The sequence below is a fragment of the Phyllostomus hastatus genome, unplaced genomic scaffold, assembly GCF_019186645.2.
Source record: "Phyllostomus hastatus isolate PE091 unplaced genomic scaffold, TTU_PhHast_1.1 phas_scaffold_93, whole genome shotgun sequence".
Classification (NCBI taxonomy): domain Eukaryota; kingdom Metazoa; phylum Chordata; class Mammalia; order Chiroptera; family Phyllostomidae; genus Phyllostomus; species Phyllostomus hastatus.
Window position 1 is genome coordinate 22,766,525 of NW_025334042.1, and position 16,827 is coordinate 22,783,351.

Consider the following 16,827-nt stretch of genomic DNA (forward strand, 5'->3'; position numbering starts at 1 on the left):
CCTTCTCCAGCCTCATGTAACTGTAGCTCTGACCTGCACACCCTCTGGGGAGCTTTGCATGGGTGAGGAAGGAAAGCAGTTGTGAAACTGGTGGGTGCAGCACCGTTGGGCCACTCTCATGCCCGGTGCTCTGTGCCTGACCCCAATCTCCAGTCCCTTCGCTTCTCGCTCCCCAGTGCAGAGGGTGGAGATGGGGTGCGAGTTGCATCAGGGAGTGGGGAGCTGGGCTGGCCGAGGTAGGTTGTGGGGAGAAGGCTGCAGGCCAGGTCTCCCACGAGCTCCCCTCTTTAGGTTCTTCCTTACCCCGTGATGTGGTGGGCAAGTAGCAATTTGTTGGGCAAGTATGTGGAGTTTAAATTGCAACTAGTAGGGCCTGATGCGGGGACAGTGGAAAGCCAAGGTTAAGCCTCTTCCCCACCTCTTAGAACAAATCTTTTCTGTGTAGCTGAATGTTGCCCTCCAGGCACCTGGGCGTGAGGGGTACTCCTGGGGGTGCCCGGGAGCATGGTTTCTTCCCCAGCTCTCCCGTTGCCCTTTCCACTCAGTGGGTCCTTTGTGAGAGAATGGAGGCCAGGAGACTTCTTGGCCTCCTCCAGACTCGGGCCACACAGTGAGGAACCAGCCACCTGAGCCAGCAGACAGAACAGAAGCCTGAGGGACTGTGCATGGTGTTTATTAGTGATGACAGTGAGTGGGGGCAGGGTCTCGTGGAGCATGCTCTGTAGGTCACACACTAGAGCCATAAGGCAAGGGTAGCTGGGTAGACAGGGCTTCTGAGGGCTGTCCACTGTGTCCTGTCTCTCCCCATCTAACCCTAATGTAACAAGCAGCAATGAATGAGGGAGTAAATCTGGGGCTCATATGCCCCAGGAGGCATGAGGGCCAAGAAATGACAAGATGCAAGAGCAAAAGGATGAGGGGGGCAAAGAGGCCCCAAAGCTGTTCCATACAGTCTTTGCTACACATGCCCTCCCCAAAACCCAACTCAGGTGGGCTGCTGTCCACCATTTGGCTTGACCATGCTCCTGGGGCCCGGTCCTCTGAGATGTTAGGAACATTCCTGGCAGGGTGAGGAGAGCCCTTCCTTTCCAGAGGTTCAGCTGCCAGGCCTTTGGCCCCAGCCCAGCCTGCCTGCTGCTCCAGCCTTGCACGCGGTGCCCCGCCCAGCTGAAGGACAGGTGTGACACGCAGTTGGGCTGTGATTGTCTCTTCTCTGGTGTGTGGCAGTGAGGTGAGCAGAGGCCCTCGGACCCCAAAGCATAACCCCTGAGTCCATTGACTGTTAGGATTTGTGTCTACCTCAGGGGCCTTGTTTCTTCCTCAGGCCCTGTTACCCACACCGCAGCCTCTTCTCACTTGGAGGGGACATCCCTTCCCTGAGTCTGGTGGGAAGGTCCCTGCTAAGGGGATCCTGGCCTGAGGGCACTGCCCAGTGGGGCAGCTTCTTGTGCAGGAGGAGAGGAAGGTGCCAGGGGAGCAGCACACACAGCTAGTACCTGGAATGGGAGCCTAGGGGAGTCACTGCCCAGGAGGTAAGGGGGCCCCCAGCTTTTCCCAGAACCTTGGAACCACAGGCAGCTCTGGGGCTGGGCAGGGGGCTGTGGGGGCTGAGCCTAGTGCCAGCCTAATGCCAGTCTAACGCCAGCCTGCCTGAAGTGGGTGCCCCAGCCAGCTGTGCCTGTGCCTGCCAGGGTAGGGCAGCAGGAGGCGGTCAGTAGCTATCCTTGGCCCAGGGCCGGTTGCGCTGCCAGTTCCGGTCATTGTGGTTGTGCTCCGAGTCCTGGGCGAGGAGCCGGTCTTGGGGGTCATGCCCATTAGCACTAGGCAGCCCAGAGGTGTGTTGGCGGTGAGGCTGGTACAGGTCCTGGTAGGCGTCTGCATAGTCCTCCTCCAGGTGGTGGGAGCTGCGCTGCGAGGATTCTGTCCAGGCTTGGCGGGAGCTCTCGCTGGCCTCGTCGGAGGGCATCAAGCTGTCCCGCTCGAGGGGGGAGTGCTCCTCACCACGCTCCCCCAACAGCTGCTGGTTCTGGGTTAACACAGCAGCTCTCAGTGAGGCAGTATGGACCCCACCTCGGCCTCCCTCCCACCTCTACTAGGATGGGGGATTCTTCTCCTCAACCCTCAGTTCCTGGGTAGAGGAAACAGTGCAAGAAAGGGAAGTATATTGGTATATTCTTCCTCTTAAAATAAAACTATTGCTTTCAACTCCTGCAAAATTCAGGCTCTGCCTTCAAGACCAGAGAAAAGTTTGAGAGTGTGTTTGTTTTCAGCTCTGGAAAAGTAGCCTCTGATAGCCCATCGTAAGGATCTACCCCCTCTCTCATCAGGAAGTTTCTTAGCCCATCTGCCCAGCTCTGTCAAGCAGAGCTGAGTTCTCCGGTCCTCTGGCCTTCAAACTGGAGGCCAAGTACAGCCTTTGGGCAGGGTTAGGGTTAAGCTGGCTTAGCCTAAGCAGCAGTGGCCAGTGGAAATGATTACCTGAAGTCCAGGGATGGCGCTGGGAGGGCCCAGACGCCCAGGGCTGGGGGCCGGGTGGTGTGTGGCCCGCCAGTAAACCTCCAAGTACTCAGCTAGGTGCTCACAGGCATCCTCCAGCTGGTTCTCATCCAGAATCACATCGAATGACTCCTGGGCAGGGAAGGAACGGGGGAATGTGGGCTTCCTCCAAGCAGCAGTAGCCCACACCGTCATTGCCCCAGCACTGGGAAAGCAAGAGCGGGCACAGGAGCACCCAACCCAGGCACTCACCGGCGGGCACTGAACCAGCTTATCATAAGCCATCATCTGCACAGTCAGGTGCTTCATCTGTGATTTTCCTCGGGAGCGGATGAGTCTCTGGAGTACCTGAGGGGGAAGGGCGGGGCGGGGCCTGGAGTCTTGGGGACTCCCGCAGAGCTGAACTTAACAAGAACTGGGCACCAGGAAAAGGGAACACAGGGGCTCTGGGGCAGGGGCCACACTGAGTGGGGCACATTCTGGGAGGGCAGCCCTGGGGACCTCGTCTGCCCACCTTTGGTGAGGATACTTTGACGAACACGATGATGGGGGCCAGCGAGGTCTTGGCCAGCTGTGCCGGGTGGTTGATGGTGTCGGCATCCAACACTACCAGCTGCAGAGATTTGGCCAGCTCGAATATGCGCTCAATCTCGCTCTGTACTTCGGCTAGGGAGGGAGCAAGCGGGCCACAGTGCTCACCAGCGGCTCCACCCACTTCCTCCTCCAATGGGGCTTGGGGGGCTCCCCAATGGTGGAAGGGAAGGAAATAAAAAGAGAGGGTGTTCATCAAGGCCTGGGGAGGCAGGAGAACAGGGAACTGAGGAGACGGGGTGTGTTCCTGCCAATCCTGGGGCGGCAGAGCAGGTCTCGGGGAAGGGGGAGGGAGGACGGAGGTGCTCACGAAGGCCTGGGTGAGCAGAGAAGCAGGAGCTGGGGGCTTCTCACCAATGCTGGAGCGGGCGGAGGAGCGCTCAATGATGGTCCTCTTGCCAGGATTGTTGAGCACAGACCGCTTGGCCAGTGAGAGGTCCGCTGTGACCCGGGTGATGGAGATCCTGGGGTAGTGGCAGAGAATCACAGCTCACTTTCAAATTTCAAGCTCTAGGCCCAGGACTTCCTAAATTCTAACTGTTCCTTTAGAAAAGACCTTGCTACAGGCATCTGGTAGGAGACAGCAATGTTCTCCTTGGTCCTCACACCACCCCGTGCCAATGCAGCTTACCTGCCATCAAACCTATGTTTGAGGAAGTCGAAGAGAGCCTTCTGCATCATGTCTGTGACCTGGGTGGGCGGAAGGGAATGGAACTGACTGAGGGCTCTCTTGGAGAGTGGCAGCATCCCCAGGTACAGCCCCGGAGCCCACCCCCTCCACACACGGGGGTAGTGTGGGGGAGAACAGCCCCTGTCCCTGGGGCCTTCCCATGGCAGGCTTGGTAGATGGGACTCTGAGGTCAAAAACTTCCTCTCACCTCATAACCTTTCAGAGAGGGCCCCACCAGCACCACAGGCCGCATGGAGGGCACCACATCATATGGGGGAATGTGTTCTGCCTGCAAAATGGACCTGAGGTCAGGCAAAGCCATGGCCCTGTGGCTTGCCCGATGCGTGACAGGTGTGGGGCAGGTTCAGAAGTTCTGCGCCCCCTCCCCCGTGCTGCTGCCCCTCCACAATGACTGCCGAGAAGCCTGTTCCCACAGCCATGAGCCGCGAGCCCCCAAGCCCCGGTCCCTTCCTTGACTCACCTGCTTTTGCTTCTGCTTGGCTTTTAGAAAAGGAAATAAAAGATTAAAGTTGGTGAAGGGGGAAGAGGCCCTGTGGGCATGTATTCCCTTCCCTGTGGGGGAGACACTGGGCTTCTCTCCGCTCTTCTGACCCTTCCCTTTCCACCGACCCCTTCCTGCACGGTTCACTTGGGGACACTCTTCCTGCCCCTGTGTCTTAGTGACCCACCTACCCAAGACAGGTGGGTTAGGGGGAGGCTACCTAGAGATGGAGGAGGGGAGCGTCGGTTGCCAATGTCGCTGAGGCTGGAGGGGTTCCCGGATCTCCTGAGAGCAGAAAGGGAGGTCAGTATGTGCCTTTGTGTGTCTGTGTTCTACATGTTACTTAACAGTTGTGTTTTCTTACATTTTAGCAAGTGAGGAAGGTGTGACAAGTGCATTTGTAAATGTGTGTGTGTGCAGTGTAAATGCGTGTACCTGGTATGAGGGTATTTGGGGGGTGGCACATGCGTGCATGCACAGTGAACTATGGGTAAAGTGCCCACGTTTGCGGGGGGGATGTTTATTGAGTCACAGCCCTGCTCTCACCTGGCCTTCTGCTCCTGCTTGACTCGGATGCTCTCCAGGCGCTGGGGGCTGGGGATGAAGGCGATGTCCCCACCCTCCTTCACTAGCCGACCGATCCACCAGTCATTGCTGTACTTCTGTGGGTGGGGAGGAGCAGGAAGGGGCGGTGAGCGGAGGTGGCCCAGGCCTCCGTCCTGGCTCTCCAGTGTGAAAAGGGCCGGGGAGGCAGGCCCAGAGCCGGTCTGACAAAGGCAGCACAAGGGGGCGGGGGGGGGGGAGGCAGGGGCAGGGACCAGAGGGGTGGGCAGCCAGATTTGAGCCACCCCCAAGATTTCCTGGGAGGCATCACAGCTGTCACGGGGGACCTGAGAGGCAGCTAATCTAACTGCTCACTTTACACATATGGAGACTGGGGCCCAAGCCAGGTCTCAGAGGGTGGAGATCCTGGGGACTGGGTTTTGGATATGAGGGGTGTACAGGTGTGTGCTGGGGACAAGAGCTGAGGAGTTCAGGGATTTGTTTATAGACTGAGTACCAAACTAAGAGGTGTGGGAACCAGGGAAAGAGAAGGGAAATTAAATGGCTTCTCTGTGGTGGGGAGGCAGGGAGGGTTGGTCACCTCTTTAATGTGCAGAAAATCTTTGGCCTCAAAGTTGACTCCAGAGCCCTGGACTGGGCACTCCTCATCCAGTACACCACAGTAGCTGACATTGGTCCTCACAGCAAATGCCACAGGTTTGTGCTGGAGAATTTGGCCATCAGCACCAATGAGGGGAGCCTCAAAGCACCCCTTCCAGTTTCACTGCCCCATCGCCCACCCATCACACACACAACCTTTTGCACTCACATATATCCTGCCCATCATCCTCCAGAGACTCAGGACAGAGCACAGGTTTCCGCCCAGCCTGGACTGCCTTGCCCCCAGCCCACAAACAAGAGGATACCTTGGCCCTCTCCAGCTGCTGCTGAGCCTGGCTCTCCACTTCTCGCCGGGCACTCTCCCGGTCCTCCTCCAGGGAGACGTCTGAGTCCAGAGATGGGCGGCTGGTGTAGGAGTCGGCCGAACCCTGGCGTTGGGGAGAGGCTACGATCAGGTAGGGCTCAGGTAGGAAGTAGAGCAGCACCGTCCAAACCCTACAGCAGTGCCTCCACAGACTCCAGCCTCTCCCTGTCCACAGGGGTGGCTGGACTCCAACAGTCCCTCCTCTTTCCCCAGAAGGGCCCTAGTGCCTCTGGGGCTGTAGGAATGCCACCCAACCCACAAGTGCTAAGATCTGGGCCCCTCCCCCCAAGCCTATTAATACTGCAGCTTTGAATAGAGCCTTGGCTTCCCTCCTCCCTTCTCTCCCCTCTACCATATTCTCCTCTGAGGCAGAGGGAAGGGAGATGTACTTGAAGATGATATATTGAAAATGATTGTGAATGCAGGTGACCTAGCCCTCTTGTTCACATCAGCCTGCAAAAGGGCCTAGACATTACCCCTTTAAAATGCCTGGCAGACGTGCAGCCGGCTGGGAATGGCAACAGCTGCCATTTGGCACGGCACTGGTCCTGAGGGTCAGAATACAGCCATGCACCCCTTAGACCTCATCTCCAGCCCCTACCCCTCCGGGATGAAGAGGACACAGACCTGCCAACTCCTGGAAGTTACGTCCTCTCTACTCCCCCACCCCACTTTCCTCTCATAGTGCTGGGGCAACTGGACAGGTGTGGGCAGAAAAAAGACACAGACTGAGGACAACACAAAGCTATTTCCATGGGCCTGTGAGGCCGGGCCATGCCCACCACCTCTCCTCACCCCTTCCCCAAGGGGGTATCAGCTCTGGAGGAAGGCGATAACGGGGCCAGGCAACCCAGCAGCGGAGGAGCAGAACTCTGGGTTTCTAAGGAGGGGGTCTTTGTAACCTGGGCTGGGAGAGTGTCTGTGTTCTGCCCAGAGTGGGGGTCTCTGGGCAACATGGGTGCATTTGGAGGGCTGTGGAGCTCACCTTTCCTGCCTTCAGGAAGATGCCCAGATGAGCAAGGGAAGTTGGGCCTTAGGACAGGACAGAAGTCAGGATGGCTGAGGTCCCCCTCAGTTGAGGGAAAAGGGAATCTTTTGGGGTTTTTTTTTTGCCTCAGTTTCCCGTTTATGATCAGAGGCCTGAACTTCTGCCAGTTCTGAGGTGCAGGTGGCAGAGGTAAGGTAGGAGCCTAGATAAGGAGCCCGTGTGGCAGTGAGTGTGTTGTGTGTCTGCGGAAGGGATTTTAGGATATTCTCGGACTGAGGAAGACTCCCACAAGCCCACAGTGCGCAACCACCTACAGAAGGCAGCAGAGGCCAGACTCTCCATGGGGGCGACAGATTCATACACCTGCTGTCCACCACGCCTTCTGCCCCAGCCCCACCAGGGGCAAGAGGGCTGGTCAGCATGATGTTGGCCCAGGCCCTAGAGCCTGGGCTAAAGTCCTATCTGTGGAAGACGGGAGGCATGAAGACACCACAGGGGGGAAGGTCTTTCATTTTACAGAGGAGTAGTGTCTCATGCTCTTTCTTGTCTCTCTGGAGAACACATGAGGCTGGCTTGGCAGTAGGAGAAAGAGCAGCTGAGCCCCAGGAAGAACCTTTGCACTGTCTGTAGAGTCGGGGGCTTCCTCCCAGGGGTCTCAGATACAGATTATACCTCTGTGGGAGGCGGCCGAGTGCAGGGAACGGAGGCCAGCAGGCTGGGAAGCAGCAGGCGAGGCGGGATAAGTGCCCATCAGATGCCTCCTAGATGCCCAGCCTTCACTTTCTGCTCTCCGGGGTCTCAGCCTAATTCAGTCATCTTAATAATATCCCTGGCTGGATTACCTGGCCTCCTGCCCTAGGATGGGAATGACAGGATCTCTCCCTAAACGGCTAATGAGTCAGGCTCAGAATGGAGCCCCCTCTCCATTACTCCCAAGTCCTTAGGGCTCACCTGTCTCTCATGCTCTGGTATCACTTGGGAGGCCAGGATGCCCTTGCCAAGCCTAACCTGGGGTCTTGCCTCTGCTACCCTGTTACGCCAAGACAGCCAGAGGCTCAATACTTTGGAGCTGCCAGGAGTTGGCACAGTGCCCTAGTGGTGCCCCCCTTGCTTGGTGAGTGTGTGGGCAGGATGCAGCTCCACTCTTGCCTGGCACGGGGGAAGGAGAGGAGGGAGACGAGCCGGTGGATTTATTTAGAGCCTGATCTCCCTCCTACTGCTTCAGAGGGGGCCTCAGAGAGAGCAAGGAGCCAGTCAAGAGAAAGAGAAGTGGGGGAGGGTGACCCAGGCACCAGAGAGGGCTGGGGAGCACGTGGTGGGTTAGCAGACTGCCCCCAAAGCCATCCCCATGTCAGCCTTCATCTTGCAGCAGCTCTTGCCTTCTCATCAGGGACAGGAAGAACCTCCTAAGGACCTCCAGCCCGGCAGGAAGGTTTGTGCTCAAGCTCACCTTGGCACCCTGGGCTATGCCAGCTGTCCCTTCAACTGTCAAAAAGAGGTGTCCACCAGAGCCTTGAAAATCATCTGCTCTTGCTGCCATGTAATTAGACCCAGAGGCCTAATGGGGAATTTGGCCCAGCAGGAGCCCAGTCCCAGAAAAGGACTGATAGCTGCCTGTTCTGAACCCTAGAACCCATCTATCCTGGGCTTGGCAGCAAGAGGTGGGAGAAGACTCCACCACTCCATTTTCGACCCTGGAGTGCTCTCCCTTTCCTACCTATGAAGGACCCCTTCCAACCACTTAGTGGTTCTCTCTTACGGAGGCCTTCTCGCAGGATGCATGAGAGAAGCTGCTCCCCATCCTTGCCCCCTCTTTCCAGGCACTCTCCCTGCTCTCTGAGCTCCGGGAATCACTGCCTAATGAGCTGATTTGTCTCAGTGGGTCAGCAGATAAAAGCAAAGAGGAGAATTAAATATTTATCCGTTGCCTGGTTGTCTGAGCAAAGAGCTTCCTCTCCATCCCCAGGCCCTCAGCTCCTCTGGCTTCACCTCCAGGTCCCCCATGCTGAGCAGGCGCTCAGGATGCCCGCTGCTCTGAGGGCACCTCAGCAGGAGGCATGGACTGGATGGGGTCAGACAGCTGGCCCACCCGTGTGCTGGGTGCCCAGCTTCTAGCCTTGGAGAGAAGCTGGGCCGGAGGGTGAGAAGATCAGGCGAGCTCAGGATGGATAGGGGAAGGGAATAATAGAGGTCTTCGAGTTTTGTGATCTTTCTGTTTAAAGAGGCTGGTATCTGACTCTCTGGTGTTCTCCCAGGCTCCCTAAATTTGTCCTTTACTTGAGGCTCGGGATGTCTGAATTGTCCCCCTGGGACCCAAGAGACCCAGCTTCTCTGGAGCTGTTGTGTTCAGACCCCATAAGTGCTCCTGTGGGAACTCCAGGCGTTGAGTGTGCCCTTTCCAAAGCCCCTGCGCCCTCAGCCTCCAGCCCTTCCTCCCTCTACCCTTCCGTCCTGGGCTTTGGAGACACCTGCTCAGCCATTCCCCGCACTCCCCGCTCCCTGCACACAGCCTATGTCTTTTGGTCTAGGACTGGGGAACTGAGTGGCCCCTGGCACGAAAATCCATCTTCCTACTTTCCTGGAGCGCCCCCCGCCCCGACACTCCCTGCCCCGACGCTGAGGCGCCCTTTCAAAGTATTGAACTGGCAGTAGGGTCCAAGGGAGAGGAGGTGTCACCCCAACTTCCCCACCCCCACCCTCGCAGCGGGCACTCACCGCCTCCGAGTCCTCAAACCCGGGCACGTAGGAGTCGTCATACATGGGGAGTCCGGGCGGGGGGGAAGCGAGCGGCGCCGGGGGGCGGGAGTGGCCCAGAGGCAGGGGCGAGGACTGCGGGCCGCGCCCGGGAGATGCCACTGAGCCCCGCGGCCCTGCGGACGGCGGCGCAGAGCGAGAGAGCGCGAAGGAGGGAGCGAGCCGCGAAGACCAGCTGCTCGGAGCTCAAATCACGGCTCCCCCCACCCCACCCCCCAAACCCTGCCGGTCCCACCCCGAGCGCGGCTGAAGAATCCGGCGCCGGCTCCTAAAACAATAGTGCCCGCCCACCTGACCCCCACCCCCCGCCGGCGGCTGGCGGGGGCGGCGGCGGCCACCAGGGGAGCCCGGGACTTGGCCGGGAGAGGGTGGCGGGCCGGGGCTGCGCGGAAGGTGGGTCTCCCGGCACCTCGGGGCCGGAGGTGCGGCGGGGAGGAAGGGGAGGAGAGACTGCGGGCGGGCGGGCGGACCCGGGCCGGGAGGAGGCGGGGCGAGGGGAGATGCGGAGACAGGGACGCTCGGCAACCCAGGAAATACTCCGCCGGGAAACAAAGGGCCGGGGCGGGGGAGGGGCGCGGGCCGGCAGCCGCGGCGGGGACGAGACCCGAGCCGCGAACGCGCGCGCAGGTTACGGGGAGGCTGGAAAGAGAGAAAGGAAGGGTAGGGGCGCAGGGAAGGAGACTGGAAAATAGGGAGACAGAAGGGGCGGGGCGGGCGGCGGAGGCGTCCCAGGTGAGCGGACGGCGCGGCTGCGCCCTGAGGGTCCCGAAAGCGAACCCCGCAATGGTACTAAGGAGGAACGGGTTTGGCTGCTACAGGCTAATGCAGTGGAAGTAGCCCCTGCTCCCACCAGGTGATCGGCCCCCTCTGTGCTGAGACCCCGCAACAAAGGGCGGGGCCGCCCAACCCGCGCGTAGGGGTAGGTTTTGGGTCCGCCAGCCCCACACCTGTTGCGCAGGCAGATTTCATCCTAGTCTGGCCAGGATGGGGCTTCCCCTCCTCATTTGCTTGCCAAGGGCTGTGCCAGGCAGGCATTGCCAAGGTATCCGTGGGAACCGGGACAGAAGGGGCTGTTTTAGGAGAGCCTAAAGCGATGGGAGAGAAGCCAGAGGATGGAGGTAGGGGGGTGTTGTGGCTGGGATAGATGGTGGCAATCTGGCCACACTGGGGTTAGTAGGGGGACGGGCAAGTCTCTCCAGAGCCGGTAGCTTAAGGCCACATTCCCTCCTTAGTAAAAGGATGAGGGGACGGGGGTGGGGGGCTGGTACCCTGTTTGGAACCGCGGGTACCACACTGCCCTAGTCTGTCTCCTTCAAAGGAGCACTGAGATTTAAGGTTAGAAACCAAACAGCAGCCTTTATTTTGAGCAAGCTTCCCCAAAGATCCACCCGTTTGAGTCCCCTCCTTTTTTCCCCATCTCCTGAGCAAAAACATTCCTTTGAATTTTGATTGCCTTCCTGCCCCTCCAACCCCACCCCTCATCCCCAGAGGGCGATGTGAGAGGGACAGAGGGTTATACCTGGAGGGTTAGGGTCTTTCTCCATACCCCGTTGCTCACCCCGGGGAGGGTAAATCAAGAATCAGCCTTCTGGGGCTACAGGGAAATTAGAAAACCAAAGCTCTGAAAGGGTCTGATGAGATCTAGGGGAGAAAGCGCTGTGTATGATAGGAAAGACCACCCAAACCAACTGGCTCCCACTTATATCAGCCACTTGCTCATGTTCCCTTGGCAAGAAAAAGGAAGAGCCTCATCCTAAGACCATCTTAAGCCTGCCTTTAGCCTGTCTAGCTCTGTGAGTGGTCCAGCCCTGCCCAACCTCTTCCTCTTGCTGGATTTGGGAATTTGGTTAGATCTCCCGCTATGGCTGAGGGGACTGATCACTACTAGGGGCGGCAGTCGGCTTTCACAGTTCCCTCTCCTGAGTCCAGCACCATTCAGGGGTGGTTTTTATATTGACTTCTTCTGTACAGGAAGTCCCCAGACACTCTTCTCACTTTTGTGCCCTCTCCTAGTTCCTCAGTGTTACCATATCCTCCTTTTATTCTGTGCCTTATCAGTCCCTTCTGTTCTTCCAGAGGGCAGAAAGGAGGCATGAGGCGTGAAAGAAAATGACCCTCCTGGTCCTGGGAGATAGCGCTAATAAGACAGCTGCTGCCCTGACCAGTGTGGGTCAGTTGGTTGGTCGTCAGCTCCCCAAGCGAAGAGTCACTGGTTGATTCCTGGTTGGAGTGCATGCCTGGGTTGTGGGTTTGGCCCCTGGTCAGGTGCATACAAGAGGGGCAACTAATCCATATTTATCTCCTCCCTCTTTTTCTCCCTCCTTCCCCTCTCTCTAAAAAGAAATAAATAAAATCTTAACAAAAAAATAAATAAAAAAAAGGAAGAAGACAGCTGCTGAGGCATCTGCTTCTCTCCTAATCCCTGAGTCTATTCCCCAGACCTCTCCTTTTGGAACCCTCCCCACTGCCAGGGGGTCCTGGATACTGTAGGTAACAGTGGGTCTACCGTCAACCTCATGCCTTCCTCACATACCTTGTTGTCTTCATCCTTGGCTGGGACAATGGTGTCTAAGTGTGCTTCTGAAGCCTGAGTTGCCATGACAACCAGCCTCAGGAGACAGGTTCAAGTTCTTCATACCTGGGCCCATCCCCTGGGTCTTTCAGGCGCTTCAGAGCCTCCTCTCTCTCTTTCCCTTATCTCTGAATTGCAACTCAATGTCTCCCCCACTGTTTCTCACCTCACCCATACCTGCCTAGTCCTCCTCATGCCAACCCAGTGACTGCCAGTTCTGTAAGACATGTGCCTGTCATTGCCCATGTTGCCCCAACCCCTTTGCTTTTCTGTGAGCATACGGGGAGAGAGTTGAGAGTATAAAAGGATTTGAGGAGAGGTTCCTCCTGCCCTCTTCTAAGGAGAGAGCTGTTAGTCTGGCAGCTGGCAGGCACCCAAGGCATGGAAGCAGGATATGAGGGGCCCAGCCCGAACCAGGTTTGGGAGTTGGAGTTCTTGGGAGCCTCCAGGATACCTACCTGCTCCTGTAAATGTACCAGGAAGCTGGGCAGATCCCGATCCCTGAGCACTGAGTGGGGAAACTGAGGCAGGAGCTAGGACCTCAGGGAATTCCTCCTCCTCAGCAGCCTTTAAGAGCTGGACTAAGCCCAAACCCTTAGCATTTTAGCTGCCCCCAGGGAACACAGGGAGAGGACCTGGGGAGTCTGGCTGAGCCCTCCTTTTTTCCTAGGCCCTTTTCTGGCTCCCCGGCAGTTGTCGCTTCCCATCCCATTCCAAAAGCTTGGAAACTGCCAGCTCCAGCTGCTCCCTCTTTCTTACTGCCTCTTCCACCCTTAGCTCCACCTCTGGTCTCCCTCTCCATCACTGCAGTCTCTCCCAAATTCGAGCCCACTTCCAGCTTGGAATGGGGCTCTCCTCCCACCCACTGCAGAGAGACCCCCGCCTTTACCTCATTCAGCAGGAAGGTTGCACTGGAGTCAGAAAAAGACATAGACCAACCTAGTGGTCTCGCCTCCTCCCCCGAGCCCAGGGGCTCCGAGGCGGGAGCAGGACCCGGCCGTGGCTGTGCATATACGGGCTCCCGCCCGCACGTCTGGCCTCGCCCCACGCCCTCCAGGCTCCACCGCCTGCTCCCTTCCTCTCTCTGGGTTCCCTCCCCCTTTCCTTCTTCCCTCCCTGCCTCCCTCCCTCTCCCTTTCACGCCTTCCCTTGTCACTCTCGCCCTCTCCCGTCGCCTTTCAGTCCTGCTCTCTCCATTTCCGTCTCTTCTTCCTCCTCTTTACGGTCCCTGGTCTGTTTATCAGGGTTCCTCCCACAGTCCTTCCATTCCCAGAGCTCGTCTCCCGTCTCTGCCGCCTCCCCCTCCGTTTCTCCCTGTGCCCCCTCCCCAGAAAAGGGGCTCCGGAGCTCCCACCACCACAGGCAGAAGGGCAGGAGTAGCTCAAGGGCCGCCTAACTCCGGCGCTTCGGGCAGAAGGTTCTGCTCTCCGCGGCTCCAGCTCCGTGCGCCACCGCCCAGCCTTCAGCGTCTGAGGAAGGAGAGCGCGGCAGTCCCAGCGGCGGCTCCAGCCGACCTCAGCGGGGGAACGGACCGAAACAGAGCGCTCGTGTACAGCTTGCTAGCCTCTGCGTCAAGGCTCTCCCTCTGGGAGCCGGGGAAGCCACGTCCATCCCCCGTCCCACGTCCACGCCCTGAGGCTTTTGCGGGATCCAATTGGAGATAGCCCGGCGGAATGAGCCCGGCGGCCCGGGAGTCTCTGTCACTCCTCTCTCCTGGGTGCTGGCGTCCCGGGACTCAGCCCGCGAAGGCGAAAAGTGGAGGCGAGGTGTCTCCTCTGGACCGGCTGCAGCGTCCCCTGGACTCACTCGCCCTCCAGGTGGCGGCGCCCTCCCCGGGGTCCCGTCTGTTGGTCCGCAGGGGCGGGCCCTGCCAGCAGGCGGCGCTGCCCAGGCTCGCGCAGAGGGGCCAGAAGCGCTGAGCCAGACCCCCACTAAACCCCGGACGGACGCCCCCTCTCTTTCCAGGAACTGCAGTCTCATCTCCAGACCCCTCGTTTGGGACTCCAGGGTGTACTCTATACCCACCCCAAGTATCCTTTTAGATACTTGGCCCCTCTGGAGCCCGAGAGCGCTCCTACCTCCATCCTGGTCTCCTGGGGCGACGCCGCTGAGCCCGACAGCGACCTGGCAAGGCCCGGGCAGTAGGGAGTTCAGAGTCGCGGACCGAACCTCGGGTCAGTACCCCTCCCGCCCCTTTCCGCGGGCACGTCAAAGAGGACAAGCCCAAGTTCTGGCGGGGGAAAGGGGGAGCAGGGGTGTAGCCCCAGCCAGCGCTCTCCCTGCACCCCCTGAGCGGATCTGCCTCTCATTGGTCCCTCCACTCCCCCAGCACCCACCAGGCTGGACTCTTCTCCATACCAAAGACGGCGGCCGGGGGTGGGGTGGGGTGGGCAGGAGGGGGCAGCAGACCCTTGTGGAGACCCGGACACGCGCTGAGGCTGAATGACTGGGGTCCCCAGCTTCTCCGTACTAGCTAGAACTCTTTCCCTCAGGGCGCTCGACTGCCCTCGTGCTTCTTTTTCACTCCCTCCGCCCCCACCTCCGGGGGCTCCCTTAATCCTCCCATCCCCTGGGGATCTCGGAAGATTTCTCTCCCTCTCTGTTTAGCTGACCCTCCACTTGCCCTCATTCCAGAGGGAGCTAAATTGGGAGAGAATTAATTCTCTCCACTCTCAGCTCCTCCTCAGGCTGGACTTAACCTGGAAAGCACATGGGGAGGGCATCTCCCCCCTCTCTGTGTGGTCTAGTCCAGCAGGCCCAAGGGTTCCCTCGCCACCCACCTACCCCCAAGTTACTCAACTTGAACTATTCAGAGGCTATAAAGGGGTTGTGTGTGTTTTTAAAATGTGCACAGAGATTTTTTTGTTTTGTTTTGATTTTGTTTTTGGCTCTAATGGAGCAGAAGCTTTGGAGCAGAAAGGTCTTTGCCTTTCATTTGGCAGTAAGACCTGGAGGAAGAGAACCACCCCCCACTCCACACACCCCTGCTGACCACGGCTAATGGACTAGCTCCTCTGGGCCTTGGGGCAGCTTTCATTTCCATAGGAGAAGGGGGGTGGAGGGTGCTGGCCAAGGCAAGCAATTGTCCCTGGTTTTCCCCTCTCTCCCTTCTCCCCTCCCTCCAACCTCCCAGAACCTACAGTCTAGAACACCATCTCTCGCCAGTCCTTACTTTAGAATGGAAATATCAATGACTTCTCTCTTAGCCTATCAGAGGGAATCTGAGGTGCATAGGGCAGTTCTGCAGCCTTCACTTTTTCTCATGTCCACTCCAGCTGCCGAACCACGCACCCCTCTCCCTTTCCCCACGAAGAGAAGTTAGGAACCTCAGAGCTAGAGTGGGGAGCCCAACCCCCAGGTCCCTAGAACTGTCCTCTCCCAGTCCCCTCAATGTGAGATGACCGGCAGGATTAACCCTCTTTGGACCCTGTCTGGGACCCACACCCTCTCCCCCACTGCTCACCCTCCCCTGGGTCCCTGTCTCTGGCTCTAACCTCACAGGACCTTTCACTCCGCTGACAGGGGCCTGTAGCCTGGACACACTCCTGGGAGCCATGCCTTAGCTTGGCTCCTTCAGGTCAGCGCCAGTGTGCAGCCCTCAGGGATCCCCAGACAGCCTTCATCCCTTCTCCCTGGGGCCAGCTCACCCTGTTCTCTAATGGGCCAGGTCCCCAGGCTGTCAGGACCTGGGGACAAAGGGCAGGGCCTCTGCTCACCCTTTCGTCCAGTCTTTGTGCAGCTGCAGCCCTGCGCTAGGGGATTGCACTGCCGACCTAGAGCTGGGTTCCTGTCCCCTCTTACCTCCTCAGCCAGGCATAACCTGCACAATGGCACTTAGTGGCCTTATTTGAAAACTTGTGAACCATAAGGACAGAGAACAGAGACCACCATGTTCATCATTTTGTATTTATCCCACCGAGACCAAAAAGGGCTACCTGTCTCTTCTGAGAAATCTCAGAAGTAACTTCCACAGGGAATCCCCATTGCCAACTTCAGATATTAATCTGAGGAAGTTCTTCCTACATCAAACCTCAGTCACTCCTGCTGTGATCTCTGTCTTCTTTTGCTGGGCTGGGCTCTGGGCTCATGGTGATATTTGATGCTTCGAGGCACTTTCAGGCTCCATCCCCTGACACAGCATTTGCTATAAATATGCTGAAGAGTTTCTTGCTGACAGTGCCCAGTAAGGTTGCACCTTCCTCCTCACACCAGGACTCTCTGGAGGCGCTGGGCTCTCAGCTGTGGCTTGAAGACACGACTCGCCCACTCTGGGGCAGGCAGAGCGACTGCTCTGTGGATTGGGAGGTCTCTGGTACCTGACAAGGAGAGAAGGTGAGCGAGCTGAGATGCTTGGCTCTCATTCTCTTGCTTCAGAGTCTGGCTCAGTCTGGCACATAGTAGGGGCTTGATATATGTTTACTTCAGTCTTATATCTCAGTTTCCCCTCCCGGTCAATGTGATGGATGATTCCAATTGCACAGAAGGGGTTAGAGTGAGGAATGAGGCTGGGGTAGGAGCAGAACTTTAGGGCTGGCCCAGGTTGGGGCAAGAGTATTAGCAGCAAGATCCTGGGAAGGTCTGGGGAAGGGAGTTGGCCTAGACTTGACTGCCTGCTCGCTCTCCTTCATCTTGCCAAAGTCCGAAGGCTTGAAGACTCTGGATCACAGGAAGGGGTCAGTTTCAGTCTCTCCTCTCTCACATGTTTACCAGCCAGGGAAGCTGGGGT

The 16,827-nt window shown here is 58.1% G+C and overlaps 1 protein-coding gene across 2 annotated transcripts; it reads right to left on the minus strand.

Moving 5' to 3' along the window:
* Nucleotides 1-657: 657 nt before the first annotated feature.
* CACNB3 (calcium voltage-gated channel auxiliary subunit beta 3) lies at nt 658-13,149 on the minus strand. 2 transcript variants are annotated; one of them, XM_045829860.1, is made up of 13 exons: nt 12,991-13,149; nt 5,729-5,851; nt 5,404-5,526; nt 4,806-4,921; nt 4,480-4,544; nt 4,239-4,258; nt 3,966-4,046; nt 3,719-3,777; nt 3,442-3,551; nt 3,011-3,162; nt 2,749-2,844; nt 2,479-2,628; nt 658-2,026 (listed from the first exon to the last, which is right to left on the minus strand). In XM_045829860.1, exons 1-13 carry the CDS (start codon nt 13,030-13,032, stop codon nt 1,712-1,714), a joined length of 1,452 nt encoding a protein of 483 aa, XP_045685816.1. In that variant the 5' UTR covers nt 13,033-13,149; the 3' UTR covers nt 658-1,711. The 2 variants fall into 2 exon arrangements, with proteins under 2 accessions (XP_045685816.1, XP_045685815.1); XM_045829859.1 differs by lacking the exon at nt 12,991-13,149 and adding an exon at nt 9,491-9,772.
* Between the last annotated feature and the right edge of the window lie 3,678 nt (nt 13,150-16,827).